This window comes from Gymnoscopelus microlampas (assembly GCF_963454915.1).
Source record: "Gymnoscopelus microlampas genome assembly, chromosome: 10".
NCBI lineage: Eukaryota > Metazoa > Chordata > Actinopteri > Myctophiformes > Myctophidae > Gymnoscopelus > Gymnoscopelus microlampas.
Window position 1 is genome coordinate 29,534,506 of NC_139947.1, and position 22,663 is coordinate 29,557,168.

Here is a 22,663-nt window from a genome sequence, read left to right on the forward strand (position 1 = left end):
GTACTATTTAAGTACTATTTAAGTTCAAGTTTGATAATATTTTTTATAATTACGTTTACTTGATATTACAATACAAAAACATACCAGTGGCAATGACTATTCAATCAATTTTACCATGATCTATTTCTCATGTAGGCTACAGTTATAACATTTCATATTTTAATAAAAACTCTAACATATTTTCACATTCGGGTCTATAGAGGGACAGAAACATTGAATGGCCTAGTCAAGTCAAAAACCCTGGCCATGGCGTGGAATTTCTTTCATGAGATTGATAATAAGGCCTGATTATAGATCTTGAAATGATTATCAATATGGTGGCTAGAACTTAGCCATAGCAGTAACATTCACTTTGTTATCCTATTAGGGTAAATCCTCGTGAAATAATAAAAACTACTGATGATGACTTTAGTTAATAGTTAGGCCGGCCTACTTGTAGTTACTGTAAAACATTACTTCAGACCAATACTTAAGCTCTACATGCAAGCTCACAGCTAGCATTTGAGCTTATAGATCTGCTATTTTCAAAAGATTGTATACATTTGGAAACTTGTGAAATGGGACATTGTGCATAATGAGTACTTTTACTTTTAGTACTTAAGTATATTTTGATGCCAATACTTTGGTACTTTTACTCAATTTTAATTCCGTACTTTTACTTGTAACAGAGTATATGTCCACTGCATGCATAGATACTTTTACTTAAGTAAAACATGTTGGTACTTTTTCCACCACTGGGTGTTGTACCCCCTCCCAAATAGTCGACTGAGTTGAGGGTCCCCAAATAATCTGTCGTTTTCTTTGAAGAGGGCGCCGTTTTCTCCGCAAAATATGGCCATGCTGACGTTCTGTGTAATCATGTGATGAAACGCTCTCTCTCTCTCTCTCTCTCTCTCGGTCCTTCCCATGAAGCGTTGTAGGCTATGCTATGCCCCACCCCGTCTCTTCAACGCTGTCTGTCTCAATATACTATTCCCGGAGAGAGAAAGAAAAGGGGGAACAAATAATACCTTGAAGAATTGATGATTCCTATCTTGAACCTTCTTCCACGACCAACCAACCAGCCCCGGGAGGAAGCGGCGGCCTTCGCGGTGGAATGTGCTGTTAGTTACAACCTGTGTCCTATTATTTGTGAATGTAAATGCACATGTACTATAGTCACAGCCTGCTGCTGCTGCCATTCGGATTCAAAAGGAATATAAAACTGCAGCCTGATAGCGGTGCTTTACTTGCAAGAAACGTGGGGAAATTCGAAGGATTTTCGCGTCGCTGTCGTGTTTTAGAAGGATCCAGGAACCGACCCAGGAATGAGTGGGGGACTATCGGTGATGTGAAGAGAGGATACACATTCAGCAACAAAAAGCGAGGGCAGAGAGAAGAAGGCCTTTTTGGAAAGGGGGAAAAGGCACAGGAACAGCCATCTCAAATAAGGAGGAAAATCGGAAAACGGAATTATTTTGGGAACCATACTAAAGCCCCATAGGCAAATTAAGAGATCTTTGGGGTTGTTTGATGTATAGAAAAAAGGAGTTGAATGAAGACGGAAGCGATGAAAATATTACACATGTAGTTGTTTTTTTAAGTGCAAACACTTTTCCTTCTGCTGCCCGTCTTTTGCGCGAACAAAAGACAGACTTCCAGGGGAAATACGTAGAAAACAGAAGCGTTATCGTGGAAATGCTTGTTACAAAACGTGCCAAAAAGATCCGTGCCATTATTGTACAGGCGAGTTTTTCTGACATGCCGAGTTCGGGTCCCTGTCACGGGCAACAGTGAGACGCAAGACCCGGGCCGCGCGCTGGAGATGCAAAATAGGCTGTTTATGCTCCCTCCGATTGGAAGTCAAAGAGGTAAAATCCTCTTTTAGTCATTAAATCGTTGGTTACAATTCGTGTCTATATCACAGATACTGCATGGAAGAAGGAAAAAGCCGAACAGAAATTCAGCTAAACTGAGAAGGCGGCCTCGGTGTCGTCATCAGCAGTATCCTGCCCTTTTTTTCTGACAGCAAAGATCTGCTGAAAAATACGCGTTATGTTCACATAATTTATAACGCCGGAGACAGTCTTACGAGATCGGACAACGTTTCGATCAGACGACAAACGTCAAACCGTGTAGATGTCGTTGATATTGCTCCCGAATTCGCGGGCCAAACGAGGGATCTAGAATAGTTTTTGTTTATTTATTTATTTTTTTCCACGTCCCCCCCCCTCCTCCCCTGCTGGACCCCTTTTTTTCTTGCGGGAAGATGGGTTGTTTGGGCAACAGCAAGACCGAAGACCAGAGAAATGAGGAGAAAGCACAACGAGAAGCAAACAAAAAGATAGAGAAGCAACTCCAAAAGGACAAACAGATATACAGAGCAACGCACAGGCTACTACTTTTAGGTAAGTTAAGAGTTTTTTCTTTCTTTTTTTTGCAGGCATGAAGGCCTCTCACTCTCCACACACCAGTGGTTCTCAACCTGTGGGTCTGGACCCCCAGGGGAGTCCCCACATGATTTTGGGGTGGTCCCCAGATGATAGTGAAGTGACAATTTAAGGACTTTTAAGACCCTCTTAATACCTCGAAAAGAAAAAGACCATAACTGCATCAAAAGTAATCAACAAACCATACTATAAAAGCTGGTGAAACACTGGTCAAATTGTCAAATAATATAAGACAGCAAGAAATGTGAAAATAGCCGATCTTCAAGCTCATAACGCGTTGTGAGCTTGTGCATCTGCTATTTTCAATTTTTTTTATCTGTGGAATCGAAAATGTAATGCCTCACCTCTTACAATTCCAAGTGCTTGTCAGGGTGTGTGTGTGTGTGTGTGTGTGGGGGGGGGGTCCCCAATTCAAAAATGATTATTTTGGGGGGTCACGGTTGAGAACCACAGCTCCACACCACCGCTCCGTTCTCCTGGCTGCACTACATTCAGTTCAGTGATGTTGTTACGTGCAACATTGTAACATTGGCCAATGCTAAAGGCTACAAGGTGGCACCACTATCCTGATTTCTGACATGTTGCTGTGAACTGACAGTCAACTGCACACCACCAAAACATGCTAGAAGACATGGCAAATTCCGTCTAAATAGAAATAATGTTGCGTAATTTTCATTTGTTTAATGGGTTTTCCACATTTGCTTTTATTCCACAACACTACACACACACACACACACACACACACACACACACACACACACACACACACACACACACACACACACACACCTCTATCTCTCTTAACCCATTAAACATTAATTAAACATTAAATGTCTATAAGACTCAACATGTGGTTGCGTTGGTTTACAGTATGTTTGTGTGTGTGTGTGTGTGTGTGTGTGTGTGTGTGTGTGTGTGTGTGTGTGTGTGTGTGTGTGTGGGTGTGGGTGTGGGTGTGTGTGTGTGTGTGTGTGTGAATGAGAGACACCGTTGGCCTTAAGAAAGAGTATGATAGTTAAACTTTACTCACTGTCTTCTATTATGGACAATACTGCCCTCATTTTGCCCTGGGTTATCATGCCCAAGAAGTCACAATGTACTTTCTGAAAATCATAATATTTGATTAGAGAAATGCCTGAGACCTGGCCTATTGAATGACATGCCAGTATTTATGCTTGGCAGGAAGTTGTGATGACTTTAGGAAAGCAGAAGGACAAAACTTGCCTGAAAACAAAAAACAAAGATGTCTGCCATAAAGTTAAGCTTTCTGTTATATAATTTGACAGTTTTAACTTTGTCATTCAACTTTGGAACTAGCTATTTGTGATTTTGTATATTTTGACGAACAATACCACAACAAGCACAGAAGGATCACTAGTAACCTACTCAAATTCCTATACTTTCTATGGACGGCCTAATGTTGATACTCAACCATCTTATTATCAGTTTAATGTCAGTGATGGTCCTGTTGACATTGATGCCTGTCAAGTAGTGTAATATAGTACAATGAATCAAATAGTACAATGAATCAAATAATTAGACTTTTTTTATGGTTAGTAAGCAAGCATGATAAGTGAGTCCCTAGTTAATTATAGCATTTCACACTTCTAAAATCCCTCTATATTTCAGTATATTTTCAGATGTATTGAATATTGAACTTGGATAATTATGTGTCCAAAATGGATGGAAATGATGTAGAGTTAGGAAATAAACTCTTACAATTAATTAGTGGTTAATTCCTCACTGAGACAGTGTGTGTAGACCCACAGGATTATATCACTGCACACATGTGGGGTCACTACAGTATGATCTGACAGGATCACTCACAGACAACTTTAGTAGAAGTATAATGTGTTATTTAATATACTGGGGAAGTGGGGCCCCACTTCTGTCCCAGTTGAGAACTGGTTAAGAACAACTGGACTAGATACTCATACTACTGATGTTCATTCCAGTTCGTTGTTGACAATTATCTTACAACGTCTTTAAAAACAATGTTTATGATACAACCCATATTGACCGAGACAATTGCCCTTTATTTATTTATTTATTTATTTTTTAGTGCCTTTTATTGATAGGATAATAGGTTGTCAGGAAATGGGGAGAGAGATGGGGAGCAACCGATGGGACCCGCGACGTGCTGTCAGGCTACTTTGGAGCCTAGGTGCCGGGACCGCTACGCCAGCGGTCCGGGCTGATTCATGGTTTATTAAGTCAAGATCACTATTTTGCTGTAAACACAGCATACAAGGCCAATGTCACAGCCACTGATGGTAATGGCCAAAAACCACGAAGTAAGGGTTGCAGTTTTCACATTCATGGATTGTACCCCAGTTACATCACCAGGGTAAACCTTTAAGCATAACTTTGGATTTCAGAGACACACAAAGAACATTTCAGAGACACACACGACACACACCTGATGTAGGCCTACTATCTAGAGAGCAATAGTATTAAAGCTACACTATGTAACTTTTTAAATCAAAATATTATTAATGAATTAATATATATGTTATTTATTAATATATATGCCCCCATGCGCTTCTGTTGAGACATTTATATCCTCTGGTCTGGTTTGACCACTATTGGTTCACAAGTGGTACTGCCTGAATGTCAAAATTCTATTTCTCTCTTGAGCTCAGTAGTTAAAAAAAAGAAAAAGAAAAAATCAGCTCTTGCACGGCGACCCAGGTTCGAATCTTGGGTATGACATTTGACATACGTATGACATTTTTCCGCAGTAATCTGAAGACTCACCTCTTCAGACTCCACCTCACCCCCCAGCATTTCACTCTCCCTGTACCCCTTCCTGCCAGCTCCTGCTTGGTTGATGCTAGTGACTGACCAAGATATGACTACCATGCAGACATACAGTGGTCATTCTGTGGTCGTTCTCATGTTTTGTTACTTAGGCTTGTTTTTCTTGACTACAATGTTAAGAATGTAATTTGGATGGCATGTCAAATTTGACCTGCTGGTATCCTATTGTCTCAATGTACAGATTATTATTTTGATAGTATTGTGTTTAAACTGATGCTAGGCTCTTGGTTTATCTGTGATCCTAGTTTCCTGAGGCGCTACACTGTCTCTCTCCATTCTATGTATGTGATTACCTGCTTGTTATTGTAAGTTGCTCTGGATAAGAGCATCTGCTAAATTCCTAAATTGTACCGGACAGATGGGTAATGGTTGACATGAAAGTTACAAAGTGTAGCTTTAAAGATGTTAATGTTTTGTTGTACACTATAGTTACTAAACTTAGCCTTATAGTCTATATTATAAAACTGTATTTTTCCACTGTACTTGTATTGTCTTTTGACAAACACTTTGAACAATGAAATTGGCTTCAAACAGTAAAAGCTTCAATCATACCTCTTATAAAAGCTGCACTGAAATCCAAAGCGGAATAAGTGTCATGCCTTTGGTATCTCACACTCATGAACATGTTGCTAATCAGATTCCATGACTTTACTCTTAATATTCCGTGACATATTGTGCAAATTCTACGACCATTCAGGTCGGTGTCTATATCAAAATGGTACGTTTTTCTAGGTGATTTGAGTGTCCTAGTTTTTTTTGCATTGTCTCACAAGATAAAACTATCACTTGTGCAATCAGGAAGTATGCTATTTATTTGGTTTCATTTAAAGGTGGCCAATTCTACCACTAGCCAAGCTGGATATGAAACACTGCACTATTTAAGGAAGAACATTTGGAACCCTTTTTTGGCAACTGAAAAACACATTTCAACGATAGTGGATGGAGAGAGAGGATTTTTGACCAAGCAATAATAATAATAATTTGGTCCCCCACTGTATATTTTCATATACTGTGAAATTTCTCCTCTGCATTTTACTCATCCTAGGAGCAGTGAGCACTTGAGGGCAGCACTCGAGGAGCAGTTAGGGGTTAAGTGGGGCACTTGAACACGTTGCTGAGGCCTGGAATCGAACCTAGGACCTTTGGCTTCCCAGGCGGGCTTTCTAACCATTCAGCTATGGCCGCCACCAAGCACCAGCTCCACGGGCGGGACTTGACAAAGGCTCAATTTATTTATGTGTAATACCCAAGCGAACCGAGTAGACCTGTGCTACTTAGCGCTGATCAGGAGGAGAGAACCGGATTAGGGCAAGTTAGTCACTTTGACTTTTTAAGATCACTGGCCCCACCACTCTAATCACTGGCCCAGGAATCAAGAATTGACCCCCATAATAAGGATACGAAATCAATTTACAAAAAACTCATCACTGGGTCTATTCCATATCATGCGGATGGCAACCGTGAGGATCCAGGTTCGATCTCGGGCTCCCCCAGAGTTAGTGTCACAGGGTTATTTTTTGTATTGGATATCCCATAGGGGAATCTTAGATCATAATAAGAACTCTGTTCCAAAAATAAAGAAACCACCCGGCCATTTTGTCAGGTATGTGACTCTGTCGTTTATGATATTGAGTTACATTTGATAACGTCTGTGTTTGGAGAATGCAAGGTGTGTTCTGCCGGCCCGAGCGGTTTAAAAAGTACATTTGGGCCAGCGGGTTATTTATAATGCTATCTGTTGAACGTTTTTTATTTACTGTTCAGTGCTCAGATCCAGTCTAAAGCCCGCCTACTATATCCGGTGATTTCCAGTTTCTCACACACACACACACACACACACACACACACACACACACACATACACATACACATACACATACACACATACACATACACATACACATACACATACACATACACATACACAGAGACAGTTTCCATATCCACTCTAGAGGGGAACAGCATCTACCAGACAACTGGAGATTAGCCTCCACGTTAGTCACTCTGGACATCTTTTGCTTTCTTATTTTCAGTATTAAGAACAAACTAACTGCTTCACAGACACTGGTGTAAATATGAACTTTTTGACACACAGATAAACTAATAAAAAGATTAGTTTATGGTCAAAGATGTTAGTGAGATTTAGTTTAGTTTAGTTAAAAAATAATCAACATAGTTAAAACTTCATGAGGATAATTCCAATTGTGCTCCTCTTACACACAACAATACATGTCCGACAGTCATGTACATTAAATAAACACATTTTCAAGAAAAACAAGATGGCGGATTGGATCTCAACCGAGGCTATATGTTTCAGTAAGAGGATGAGTGAAGAGGAGACCAAATAATAATAATAAATTAATTAATTGCGGATTGGAGAAAATGTTCTTTTGAAAGCCTAAAGCAAAGGCCTGCTGTGATTGGCCAGTAGCCTCCCCATCGTAACGTATACATGGAAAGCAAATGCAATGTCCTGTTCAGCGACACATTTTCAAAAAACACAAAAAAATCACTGTCATGTGGAAGTGTTTCAAGTCTCGTGGAGGCATTAACCACTTAATCCCCGGCCTCTTTAGTCTGGTACTGAAGACCGTCAGGGTGCACATAATTGACAATATAAAACATTTGGCGGTAGCCATGCCCACTAATAGAATATAAATGTTCACATTCGAATGTGCATTTTTTTCCCCCACATTCAAACGGATATTTGAGATTAGAATATTTATTTCCCAACTCTACTGCACTCCCTTCGGTTCTTTTCGATACATACGCCAAGTCTGAAGTCGATTGGTCGGATGGTTCTCAAGATACAGTATGCGGGGGAAGCAGAGACGGACACACACAGATTCTGTGCATTTATAGAATAGATTATGGTACAGTAGCTCAAGTCGCTCTTGTCTCTTGTCTTCTTGCTCTATTCTTGTACTCTCTTCTGCTTCATGTCTCTCCACTTAACAACTTTGTGGGGGGGAAAAGAGTACATAAGTAATGAGTTGCTTTACTGTTACTTGTGTCTGTGGACTCATTCAGTAAAAACAAAAATACAGACATTGTATCACATCTGAGAAAGAGAGAGAGAAAGACAAAATAACCAGGCAGACAATCGCAATGGAACAGAGAGATGGAGAAGAGGGACCGACATTTGGTTTGGTGTTTTTTTTCTTTTAAGTTTTTTAGCTAGAGGTGTCACGATACGCCTAATATTCGATTCGACTTTCGATTTTAAGCTCGGGATTCGATTCGATATTAGATTTTTATTTAATTTGAATAATTAGGCTATTAACTCTTAACTCTTAGTAGGAATAGCGAGGAGAGTCTGGGCACTCATCTTGGGCATAGAAGCCACAAAAAGAATCGGATCTACAAACCCACCGTCGGATACTCGACGGGTACCCGCGTTTGACGGGTGAAAAATATACTTTTATAAGTTCACGGGTACGGGCCGGGCCGGGCGGTACTGAACTAAACACGGTGGGTAACATTTTATTGTGAAAATCAGAGAGCACTGTTTCCGCCCAAACAAAGTCACTTGTGTAACACAGCACAACGACTATTTAAATTTTACTCTGCATGTAATCATGGGTAAACGGGCGGACAACAGGTCCATTATTTGACGGGCGGTTCTGGTTCGTATTTTGAAATGATCACGGCTGACGGGGCGGTCTACGGATCTAATTATTGACGGACGGGGCGGGCGTGGGTTCTCAAAATTGGACCTGTGCAGGACTCTGCTCCGCAGCCTGTGAATGATCCAAGCACCACCAAAGAAGAGTACACCCAGAAATCACATGATCGCAACAAAAAAAGCTAGTTTCCATTCATGCTAAAGGATTTATAAAAGTCATTTTTCTCTCGGTTTTCTGTTGTTTTTGGCCAAAACAAGCCACATTGAACTGGCCATAGCTCCGGAATAGAGGATCGCGACTGGCGGACCCCCCCCCCCAATTCTACTGGACCCCCATGCGTGTAATGAGATGATCTCCGTAGTGCGGGCCTGTCATAAATATCAAAAGTCCCTAAAAAGCCAATCTTAATTACTTCCTGTCAAACGAAACCGTACTGCGTGATGACATGCGTAGATTAACTGTTATGAATATAAATTAATCTTGATTTCATTCACCTGTTTGATTCTCATAGCTCACGTTCCTCCAAACACAGAGTCAGAACTGACAGAGCTCTGTAAAATCTGTCTGATTTTACAGAGCTACTGCATTTTGAATCTCATTCAAGATGACGTCCAGATGTATTACGGTGTATTACTCATTTCAAACATAATCAGCACACTAAAATATGTATCTGAAAACAATTTAGGTTAGAAATAAGCAACGTAGTAATAAACACGCTTCACACTGGCCGTCTCTCTCTCCCTTGGGCAGCATGAGCGGCAGGCTACAAATGCTAGCCCTCTGCTGCACACAGCTGCGAGTGAGATTCCATTGCTACATAGCCTGAAGGGATGCAACCTTCTGATTGGTTGAGACCAGATTGAGACGATATTTCAGAGTGAAATTTTGAAATAAAATAACAGAAAAGGCCATTTCACCACGACTTTAAGTGCAGTGGTACTTACATTTTTGTGTTTTGAAGAGTGCTCTGCGTAGGGCTTTTGTGAAACTTTCCTGTGGAATTGTTTTTTAAGTAAGGTTTGATAGTACCAAGCCTTCCACCACTGGACCTGCGTGGACTTTCAACTAGCCTAGTAGGATCTATTCTAATCACAGCTGAGTGTCAACCTTCTGTGTCCCCACTTACTGTGTCCTCTATCAACACACAAATGACTTTCTGTTCTTCATGTATCCATTATGTTCCATAGTGTGTACAGAGAGAGATGGATATATACACACAGACCTGGGTACACTCACCCAGGTGACTTGTCAGAAACAAGGAATTGTATCGCAGATATCACTGTCTTAGACCTTAGTGTATTATTGAGCTTAGCTAAACTTAGACTGTCTATAGTTGTATCAGCAGGCATCATCCTATTCTCTGATATTTTAGATGCAGGCATCTTACCTTATCCCAACAAGCCTTTGTATGTGGTCTTGTTCCACATTGCCAATGACTCCTCACATCTTTATGTGTCTGTTCCTGTGTCCTACAGACACAAACTATGTGAAATAATTTAACATTACTTTGGTTATGTTACTGTAAATCAGACGAATGGGCACCATATAACCTCAACCAGGAAGTCGAGTAGTTCTGTCATCTCATTCGCTCTCTCTCTCTGCCTCTCTCTCTCTCTCTCTCTCTCTCTCTCAGGAGCTGGAGAGTCAGGAAAGAGCACCATTGTCAAACAGATGAGGATTCTGCATGTCAACGGATTCAATGCAGAGTAAGTATGATCAATTTGCATCAGGTGTGTCTCCCACCAATTAACACCAGTAAGCCTTGCCGTGCGGCAGCCTATGGGCTCTATTATGTGGCACACTATACCCCTACCCGTTAACCTTTACCCGCGATTTTCTATCCATTACCCGTTAAATACGGATAAGGGAGCTGGCGCTGTCCCTAAACGCTATTCTGCACCTGCTATTCACCTGTTTCCTAGGCTATGGGTTTTCCACTTCCTGTCGATTTGATCCAATGAAACTGGTCAGATGACCAATGATATCCAATGAAATCGACAGGAAGTGGAAAGCACACAGCCTAGGAAACAGGTGAGTACCCGTTCTCCATTATGCACGACACCGTTATTTGCGGGTGGAGCCGTGCCCGTGGGCGTGTTATTGCTATATCCCCAAAATTGCTATTCTGCCCACACACACACGGGTGCAGCTTTGGGAAAGCGCACAGCGGATTCTAAAACCACCCGCAAGAGCGCATATGGGTTCGTGGAGATGGCCAGGAAGCACAGCGCGCACCTCTCTCTATTAGGATTGGATTGGGGATAATGGCTAGCACAGTCAGACTGCGATTGGTTTTATCATTGTAACGCCCAAACCACACCTATGCATAATGTAACGGGTAGCGCAGGTGTTTAGCGGTAAGGGAGGTGTCCCAGAATAGCAACTTTTGCGGGGTAACGCCCCTTGCCTAGTCCTAAATCCGATATTAGTGGCTTTAGCAACTTGAACCTGGCCCTAAATCTCCTGTTTCTGGTTAGTGTGAGAAACATCCCTCAGCCATGATGTACAAGTACACCCCTTGACATGATGCTAGTATGTCGCAGTGACATACCCCAATCCCACCCTTGATGCTGAGTGCCAAGCAGGGAGGCATTGGGTCTCATTTTTATAGTCTTGGTGTGACCCAGAATCGAACTCCAACCTCACAATCTTAGAGCGGATACTCTAACCACAAGGCCAGTAGGCCACTGAGCTGGTCAATTAATACCAGGGAGTTACCAAGATGGTTGTGTAGAATTTAGGGATTTTGCAATGCTATCCTGGCCTATTTTCACAACCCATGCTGTACTGGTTCATTGTCCTGTATCTTTCATATCTCCTCTACTCTTTTGCTCTCTTTAGCTGTCTGTCTGTCTTTCTGTCTCTCTCTCTCTCTTTTTCTCTCTCTGATCTTCACTACCTACCTGATATGGTAAAGATTGATTGATTGAATACTTTATTAACGATTTGCAAAAAAATCACAGAGGTACAGTTCATACAAAAGGATGCTAAAAGGTTAACCGAAGAAAGCACTATGGCGTGTTTCCATTGGGATCCTGTGTATTCAATTCAAGATGTATTGTATTCAGATATTAAGAATAATGTCATGCTGTTGCCCTCTCTCCACCACTAAACCCAAGAATTTGGTAAAAAAAAAATCATGCAGATTTGACTTGTGACATTGACTTGGGACAAGTGCTGGGCCAAATAGTTTTTGTAAACAGTCACAATAAGGTTTTAGAAGATTATTTTTGGTAGTTTGTCTGCGGCCACTTTCTCCACTGTTTGAGCCAATACATTGAATTTAAATGTCACCGACCAGACGTATCGATAGGCCGAAATCTCAAGGCATTTATCTCCACTTGTTCCAGTGTAACTGCTCAGTGGAAAAAAGTTTCAACTGGGTTTCAAAATCTTTTTGCCATGTTTTACAGTATCCCTGTGTAGCAAGCAACCCCCACCCATCCATCTCCAGGAAGATTCAAATGTACACCAAACATTTTACAAATATTTAACTGTAGGATGCTACATGTAGTCATTGTTTAAGTAGTCATTGTTTAAGCAGACCGCAGGTTTCCCAACCTGGGGTCTGGGCCGGTAGTCCAATATCTTTCATTAATCTGCAACTAGTCTGTGCCTATACGTTGTTTACTGACATAATTAATAATGGACATAATTGTTTATGGCTCTTGTGTGGGTGTTGGTGCTGTGTTTGTGTCTGTCTGTCTATGCACTTCTTTGTGTCTGCATCTGTGTGCTTCTTTGTCTGTTTGTGTTTAGTGGATGTGATTAAAACGGAAGCATCTTGGTTAGACTAGAAATCGGCACCTAAGGCATACAACGGTGTGTGACACAGCTCGTGACTTCACAATGCTTGTGTGTCGAGTGTTTGTTCATTAACAAGACACACAAACACACAACTATCATCACTTCCAGTTAGATTTGTAACATTACCAAGCTAAGCATAATTCCTGCATGTTAAGTGTAGTAAAATGATTATTCCCGTGTAATGTAAGTTACGGTAGGTCCAATGCAAGACAAGTGTATGCTTATATTATATGGGAGTGTGTGCTACTATGTGTGCCCTCTAAGATGGTGTTTGAGCCCTTCAATTGTTAGCCTAAGCCAGGACCGTGCAGAGACCATTAGAGGGACAGGTGCTTAAAATTCAAAGGGGACACACAAGTGGAACAATATTTTAAAACATCATACACTAACATAATTTACACATAACCTGTTGAATTATATATCAACCATATTCAAACAGAATTTTTTTAATATAATTTTTGGGGATTTTCTGCCTTATTTGGATATTCCAGTGTATAGTGACAGGAAATGGGATGAGAGGCACGCAGTAAAGGTCATCGGGCTTGGGAATCGAACCCACGACTTGCTGTCAGGCTGCATTAGAGCCTTTATGTGGTATGCGCCTTAAACACTAGCCCATCGGTGCCCCGTAACATGGAATTTAAGACGAACCGCGTCGTACTACAGTATGATTCATCCACACTGTGTGTGTGTGTGTGTGTGTGCGCGCGCATATATATATGTGTATATATATATATATAATCTTTAAATTGTCACTGAAATATATATATGTATATATATCTTTAAATTGTCACTGAAATATTTGCTGCCTGATGAAGACCTATAAGGTTGAAATGTTGCGCCATTAAATAAAGTATGTTTTGGGAGCTTTAAACCAGTATGTGAATATTTTACCTGCTTCTCCTTGATTCTTGCCTTGATGTCCAGCACCTGGCCTAAATATAGGTACAAGATGTGCACACCTTCTCCACTGTGAACAGTATATCCAGAGTGACATATATAATATTGATGTCCATAAATAGATAAATACAAATACACTTATACACACGTTATATTTCCCACCCTATGAAACAATACTGAGATGAATTGTGTGTCGATGTTAAGCCCATGAACATTGTGCTGTCATTCTAACAGGACCAAGATGCACTGAGAAGGCACACACACAACTTTGTAATGACCCATGTGATTTTTAATGACTATCAGGTTGAAAATGTAAACAGGGCCTTCTCATTCTCCCTCCTAACACAATAAACAAGAGGGTGAATCTGACTGGCCAATGCTGGACCTCTCTCTTTTTCTTTCTCCGTGTCTGGGTCTCTCCTTTTCTCCTTGTCTCTCTAGTGGGGGCTATTCTCCGTCCTCCGGTATGGACTTTTTCTCTTTCTCTCTCACTCACTCTCAAACCATATCTTTCTTGCAGGCTCTATCTAGTGTGCTTGCTGTTTCCTTCAGCTTGTCGTTGTTGAAGGTTGTTACACTGAATGTGAATTTGTGAGTATTTTAGGGCTGGTCCAATGGAGGGAGTTTTAGATCCCGGACCAATGTGGATGGTGAAGGTGTGTCCTCTCCTTTTCATATTTTTATGGCATGGCTTTGCAGTAGGCTAGCTGTCGGTAATTAGGTCGGTAGGGCTGGCTATCGTTTGGTTCTAATCGTTGCTAAACCGGTACTTTGAAATTGATGCTGGTGCCTACAGTATACTGATACTGTTCAATTAATAACAAAAAACAACCCAAAAAGGGGGGGGAAGCGATGATATGTTTTTTAAATTTCTATTGCCAAGGCAAATTTGATTGTGGCATTCTACTGTATTTAAACTGTTAACAGTTGGAGATTAAGGAGATCTACAAGCTTGCTTACTAGTAGTCACACGTTGGTTGCCTGTAATGTCTGCTTTAGAGCACTAAGGGGCGAATTGACAGCTCAGACATTAAGTGGCACCAAAACGAATCACCGAAATCTCCGTTGTGATTCGGTTCAGTAGGTACTGGAAGTTTCTGTACTCATCCCTAATGTTCTGTCTGTGTGTGTCCGGAGCTAATCTCACAAACTGTGTCACATTTCTTGTGCACACTACCAGTAGGCCAAAGAAGCACCTCCACATTTGTTTTTCTTTTATGTTTTATACCTTTTTTTTTTACCGCATGAGATATTTAACTTTCATTTTATTATGGAGGTGAATGGGGCTCGGATCAGGCTGAGACCTTGCCTAAATTTGGACTTAAGTGTGATAGTCACAGGCTGGCCACATGAAGTCCAAAATCCTCATGCCATGCCAGTCCTATGTGGATCCCCACGATCCACTTTCTGATTTTTTTTCTTTTAATTGGACATTAGTAAGGCCAAGAGGTAGGAAGCTTTTCCGGATTGAAACAGGGCAGCAAGATGCCGGACGAACCATCTTAACCAGTACACCATTGACACTGCTGCTGATTTTTTATTGTAATCTGGGAGCAAAACCCTTTTCCATGGCTAAATTTGAATCACGTTTTAAACATTCAGACAGTTAATTTGGGGGATTTTGTTTTTAGACTAGTTCTTGTCAGTAGTCGGTAATCTACTCGACAGTAAATATGAAAATCATAGAAATATAATCCATTGTGTTGAAATCTCATATTTGTGCTGATCTTATCAATACATTATTGTTGGTCTGATTGCTGAGACAGTATATATGTGAAAGACCAGTATTGGCCAATCACCGCACCAGTATAGCAGTCAGAGGTGTGTGTGTGTGTGTGTGTGTGTGTGTGTGTGCACTCAGTGCCACATGCACATGTTGTACTTTAGTATAACTTAACTATCATTTTAGCATTCGTAAGCAAAGACTACATCAGTTGTCTAGCTCTATTGTGTGTTCAAAAATTAGGACCACATTCTATCAGCAGTATAGTTTACTGCAGTGTTTCCCAGTCTAAACCAGTGGCTCAGGAGTACACAAAAGTAGGTAGCGAGGTGATTTGGCTTTGATTTTGGGGGTTTGGGGTTTCAGAATTGTGTTCAGATTCTAATGCACTTTATATTGTAAAAAACAATCTGAAAGTGCTGTACATGCTTGCTGTGCAATACCAGATTTAAACATAAGCCCTACCAGGGGACAAAAAAGAAACCATGGTTTACTAGAGGAATACTGTTATTTAATACATTGTGTTCTGACATGGCAAACTTCAGACCCTCAGTCAAAATGTGAACTACTCGTATAGGTGATACATAAAGACATTATGACAAATCCCATCTTCATTACAACAAAACCTAAAAACCGTGCATGATGGTCTATCCTCACTCCTCAGCTCAATGTAAAATGATATATTAACTGCTATTACTGCTTGCTTTCTTTAGACATGTTTCTGCCACAAAGACACCAAATATGTTTTATAAACGCCTACCATTTAGTTGAGAGATAATTACCGCACATGGCATGGCGGTGAAGGTCTGTTTACACTTCCCAAATCAAAAACGAATTCTATGTATTGTGCTGTAGTTTACTGTCACGTGCCATCAACACACGGAACTCAATTCCTGTACAAGACTGAACACAAAAACAGAAATGTACAAGTCCATTATAAGATGAGGTAAGAGCAAATGTGTCAATTTGGCCATTTTATTGGCCAAAAAGTAGGTAAAGCAGAAAAGAGAAGTAGAATATTGCAACATATAAAACAATCTCAGCACTTTAAACATGAGATAAACTACTCTATCTCCTAACTTTACATAGCTCTCCTAAGCAATACTTCTTTAGGATATGATACAATATATAGCTTATCGTCCACACGTGGAAACTTGCCTATTTGTGGTTACTGGTGCAGCTGCAGTTTAGCAAGAGTATAAAATACAATAATTCTCTGGTACACTGTAAAATTGGGAGTGCTAATTAAGTATAAATGCAAGCAAATGGAACCATACATTTGTGCGGTCTTGGAGTTACAAATGGATAGATTAATTACTGTGTAGAAAGACCAGTGCTCTGACCATGTGGTTAAGACCCCATAAACCTTCTCCTGGTTTTGGACTGAGTTCTGAGGGTGCATTTTACCGGTAGTTGAACCTATAGATTGTAATATGCTAAAAATATTCAAGTATCTTCTACAACAATATGTCAATGTCAATCTTAATGTACTTAACTCTCTCTCTCGGTTATAAAGTTGTGTATTTTGTACCTGTTAATTTTTCTCCAAGCTGTGTTAAGCTTCTTATGTTGCTGTGTTCTGACAGACACAGAACTCTGTATGCAATGTGTGCATCTGTACTTGTCTTGGCCATTAAAGCTGTTTGTGCTTTGGTACTGATTCAATTTCAGGCAGAGTTCTTCAACCCTGGTTCCCAGGAGACCCCTTGTACTGATGGTTTTGTATCCTACCGGGAAGTTAATTGCATTCCCCTGGCCTACTAGGTCCCTAATTAGACAGCTAACATGACATGGGTGAATACAATCAACTTCTCCCTGGTGGCATGAGAAACGAGGCGCTTGTTGAAGAACCTGGTTGTTGGGTTCTGATGAGACTAGTGGTGTATAGAGAGAGTGGCGGAATTCCACTCAATCATTTCCCAGAAATAGTAATAGCTGGTGGGCTATTTGAATGCATTATACAGAAAGGCAGAACTGTGAGTCAGTGTCAGTAAATGCATTGATATAGAATATTTACCGGTATACAGTATATCACACCGACGCATATGTGTATTAACATCGATATGTCATAAAAATAAATTGGATAATATTTGAATGTTAACAGGTACTGTTACCTGAATGGTTGACATATTTTAACCCAACATTACTTTTTTAATTTGGCTAATGAGCATATTGCAGTTTTTTATTGCTTTAAACGTCTTACCTTTTAAAAGTGCACCACAAATGGTCTGTTCTGAAGCTGATCTAAATCTACTGCGGTAGCGTTTATGGTACTTCTAACTTCCGGGAACTGAACGGAAGCGCCATGATCCGGAAATTGCTGTGAAAATGTTGGTTCTTTGGAGTGAACGGAGTTGTTGTCACCACTCTGGTTCTGCTGTATTAATGCCATATTTTGAACTGAGCATCTGTTTGTGTCTCTCTTTGTCAGGGAGAAGAAGCAAAAAATTCAAGACATCAAGAATAATATTAAAGAGGCCATAGAGGTGAGTGACTGGCAAAAAGGTATGCAAGCATGGATACCACTTTAGTCAGTAAAAAGTTTGAAAGGGTTCATTAATAGAGTATATAGTTGGTGTCAGATTGAAAACTTGTATGTCAAAACCTTTCCTTTTTCATTTTTTTATATTAAATTAGAATAGTGAAACTAGCAGATCTATAAGCTCATAAGGTATCGGCTATTTTCACTACTTTTGTGTGATACTCATGCATGACAAAGCACGGCATTCATTTATGGAAAAACATAAAAAGTTGAAATATGGAGATGAAGGCTTCTGCCCGACGGCACCGATATGCACCTATAAATAGGTGTGCCCACCAATGTTTGTGTGTGTCTCTTATATGAATTTGTGTGTGTGTTCAGACCATCGTAACGGCTATGAGTACACTCACCCCACCAGTGCGGTTGGCCTGCCCTGACAACCAGTATCGGATTGAATATGTCCTCAACCTTGTCAACCAGAAAGACTTTGAGTTCCCATCGGTGAGTGTACACACACACACACACACACACACACACACACACACACACACACACACACACACACACACACACACACACACACACACACACACACACACACACACACACACACACACACACACACACACACACACACACACACACACACACACTAGTATTAGCAACAAAAGGAATTTAGTCGAAGCAACAGCAAGTAATAACAATAGTGGTGGTATCTGACTGTAGTAGTTGCATGTGTAGTACTTGTTGAAGTTGTAGCAGCAGCAGCAAATCATACTAGTAGTAGTAACAGTAATAGCAACAGTAGTAGCTTAAGTAGTAATAGTAATAGATGTAAGAATAGTAGTGCTATGGCGCAAGTAGTAAAAATAGCAGCACAGCAGCAGTAGTAGTAGTCTTTGAAATGTGCTATGCATATTATGTTTATAAGTTAAGTATAATTAGTACTATCATAGTATTTGGTATAGTATTATCATTATTACCAATAATAATATCCAGTAGCTGACCGGATTGCGCATCAACCACATAATCACAACGTCCTCAGTTTGATTTCGGGGGGAGACCTTTTAGTGCATGACCTTCCCCATCTCATTCTCCCGTCAGTGTCCTGTCTGTCTACTATCCTACTGATGTAAACAAAAACTGACTCAGCAAAAATGTATTTAAATTATAGTAGTAGTAGCAGCAGCAGTAGGTTTGTCACCAATAGTATTTGAAGCAGCATTTGTTGTTTGTCCTACACCTGGGAACTTGGATGTGCACTATCCTTTCAATGCACTGTAGCAGAAACTCCCATCATCCCAGGTCTTAACCCCATGACAATGGTAGAGGTGAGGTTTGAGGTATACTAATGACCTGCTATATTCTAGCTCTAGGGTTAGGCTGAGGGATTTGGCTCCCTGTGGAGTGTTCCCATTAATCTAATAATTGACTTAACAAATTGTGAGGTCAGAGTGCTGCTGTTCATTTACAGTTACCTTTGGCTGGCTTGAATCCTCACTCATTTCCTACTTTACATAGAAGTTGTTTATCTCTAATAATACAAACGCCTTAAAGGGGCTGGCGGAGTTTGCTATATTATCCTTACACATTTAGCCGAAAAATAGATTTGCCTTGTGTACTTTTCATTGTTCAGGATACATTTGTACTAGTTGTTTGGGCCATATTTTGCCTCAGTAGCGCACCACTCTATCCTTCTTCATGTAGTTTCCGCCACACTGGATGCCTTATGGCACTTTGCTGCCTCCCACAGGTCAGGAGTATAACGCAAATCAAATATGATTATTAATTAATATTGGATAAACTGCGGGTGAAATAATGCGGGAAATAAATTAATGATAAATTAATCTATCTATAGGCCTATTATAGTTTTTAAAAAGCACGAAATATCGGTGTGCGCGTGTTTTTAGTATTTTAATATTACGTCATTTTCCATCAGGCACAAATGAGGTCAATGCGGATCTATAAATAGGATGATATGATTAATGCGGCTGGATGACAGATGGATAATAAACGTGTACACGCGGATTAGGCTGACGAAAAAGCCCATCCGCGCATCTCTACTGTATCTTTCTCGGATGTGCGGGCCAGGCTACTAGAAGTGAGGGCCACGTAGCGCCCCAGACCTCTAGTAGCGTACAATAGAATTTTTTTCTTTTATTAACTAATGTTTTGTTTACATTTTTTATAATGTTTTGCTGAAAGTGAGCTAAACACAGCCCTGTCCACTTGAACACATAAAAGTTGATTGATTGAAATCAGATACTTCATTTTACTATAAATACTGATCTTTAGGAGGACAAAGAAGGAATGTTTACTCCCTAAAGCGCTTGACCTATGATAAAGAAAGACTGTAAAACATGATGGGTTCGCTGGGGGGTCAAGTCTAAGTGTTCATTATAAGTTATTTATAAAATATTTTATCCATTTAAAAAAGGCACATAGAATTTGAGCCTAGGCAAGCAGGTGATATGTAAGGGTATGGGATGATCTAGAGGCAGGCATACACGTATGTATGAGTTGTCTGTGATCTTACACTTTAAGCATCTTAATTAATTTATTTATACATCAAGTCATGCTGCTGACACCACAGCTTTTTACAGTACAACGAGCAAAGCATTCAGCGTCTTGCTCAAGACACATATCTGTGGTGAGCATCAAACCTGTGTCTTTTCACTACCGCTAAGTCTCCCTGCTGCCCCAGAACATTCCACATATGCCTAGTTGTTGGGAAACCATTACTGGTTTGATTGTTTTATTTGGAAGCATTTGTTTGTTTGGTTGACTTGTTTGTCAAATGCAAGGCCCCGTTGTAAATCAGGAGGATGGAGATTGGCATTTGTCCTTTTTGCTAGGAAAAGGAAGCTTGATAGTATGAGGCAGAGCATCAGTAGTAAGCATCTGGGCGTGTGTGTGCGTGTGTGTGTGTGTGTGTGTGTGTGTGTGTGTGTGTGTGTGTGTGTGTGTGTGTGTGTGTGTGTGTGTGTGTGTGTGTGTGTGTGTTTTTTAACAAGATCCTCCTCACTTTATCCTCACTTCCAGTCAGATCATGTGTAACATTATTTCAATTATGTGGTTGCCTTTTTTGTTGACCAAGCTATGTATCTCATTCATATTCTACATTCTACAGACTTTGTGTGTCATAAATCAGTGTACAGAGAGGGAATGAGAAAGAAAGAGGGTGAGAGTAACACTGAAATGCAAATAGATATATCCACTCTGAAACCAGGAAGTATCTTGTCTGGCCTGGATTAGACCCTGTGTATGGCCATTACTACCACAAAGTTCCTGTTGCTTAACTGAAACAGGCAGCATATAATAGACAGACACTCATGAGAGAATGTAGTACCTTTTTTATTTCAGTAAACCATGAATTGGTATAGGACCACTGACTTGAACCGGAAATGGGATAAGAGCAAAAAACACTACTGCTATGACTATGAGCTGTGCATGGACTTGAGAAGTTGTTAATTCTTTGTATCGCTCTCGGACTCTGTTGAATAGAAATCGTAGTCAATTATTTTCATCAGGACTAATAATTGTGATTAATAGTTGTTATCACACCTACCAGCAAATTAATCGGGGATTACCTTTTAAGCCATTCTGAGCCATACTCATCCCCCATCTGCTCGCTTGTTGTATAAATCACTCTGGATGCGATTATGAGCTAAATTTGTCAAATTTGGTATTAAGCGTACAAATAATGGTGCAGCCCAGTTGGTTTAAAGTGAGCTGTTCCAGTGAGTTTCCTCTGCCCTACTGGTATGTGTCTCTGTCTCCCTCCACCACTATTTACCTTCTCAGACATGTACACAGGCCCCGACCAGGCACAACGCACACTGCATGTGGTGTCAACAAAGCTGCAGTACTAGACCACTAGGCCCTCAGTCACATTCTACGGACGACAGACAAACTCCATATGCTGCTTTCTTATAATCACCCATAAGAAGGGAATTTGCTATGGCAAATTATGTCTGCATACTGTATATACTATATATACACAGAGCAACATTATTTTGAATGTACATCTAGAAGGCTTGGAAAGTGCTGCGTGCATAGTCAATGCAATCATATATCCTAACTATTAATAATTATGTGCACACAAACATAGTAAATTTGCAGGCGTGCACTGCACACATTCTCTACTTTTTTTACTCCTTTGATGCGGCTAATGTACTGTAAGTCACTGTCATTGAAGTAAGCAACAGTCACAAATATTTATACCTAAATGTTATACACCTTCTCTGCCACCTCTCTCACTCTGTGTGCCTCTATCGCTTACCCACACCCATGCCTTCTTCCCTATGTACCTCTCTTTCACTCATCTCACTCCCTCTCTCCGTCCCTCCTTCCCAGGAGTTCTATGACCATGCGAAGACACTGTGGCAGGATGAGGGGGTCAAGGCATGCTATGAGAGGTCCAATGAGTACCAGCTCATCGACTGTGCGCAGTAGTAAGTAACCCTTGCCGCTGCATGACATCGACACCCACAAGACATCTTGTGGAAGTTCTCTAGAACTACGTTCTTAGACAAGTGTTGGTTTAGTATTCATTCTAGCAATTTAGTCAGGTGGACAGGTCTAAAGGTGTGTCTCAAACCAGTCCCTAGCTCATTAGGCAGTGTACTCCCATTCCCAGGGAGTCATGTCCCAATGCCAAAATAATTAATGGACTAGAACTTGTACAGTATCTCCTTAGAGAATTCCTACAATGCAACATAAAAAACAGTAGGCGTCTTTGCTCACTATCCTCACTGACTGGAACTACAACTCGTTAAATGGCTATCGTGGGCATTAACACATTGAGTGCGGAAAACGGTCCGGACCGTTTTTGACCCAATTTTATTTTTATACGTGGGGCCCACGTGGGGCGCTC

General features: G+C 40.6%; 1 protein-coding gene across 1 annotated transcript in view; it reads left to right on the forward strand.

The window, feature by feature from the left end:
* The first annotated feature begins 890 nt into the window (after positions 1-890).
* Positions 891-22,663, forward strand: part of LOC311053946 (guanine nucleotide-binding protein G(s) subunit alpha) — a 37,626-nt gene continuing 15,853 nt past the window's right edge. The window contains exons 1-5 of the mRNA XM_084069757.1: positions 891-2,387; positions 10,509-10,581; positions 17,737-17,791; positions 18,169-18,288; positions 22,144-22,241. Coding sequence (XP_083925883.1) covers positions 2,249-2,387; positions 10,509-10,581; positions 17,737-17,791; positions 18,169-18,288; positions 22,144-22,241 — 485 coding nt within the window. The 5' untranslated portion in view covers positions 891-2,248. The remainder of the gene's footprint in view (positions 2,388-10,508; positions 10,582-17,736; positions 17,792-18,168; positions 18,289-22,143; positions 22,242-22,663) is intronic.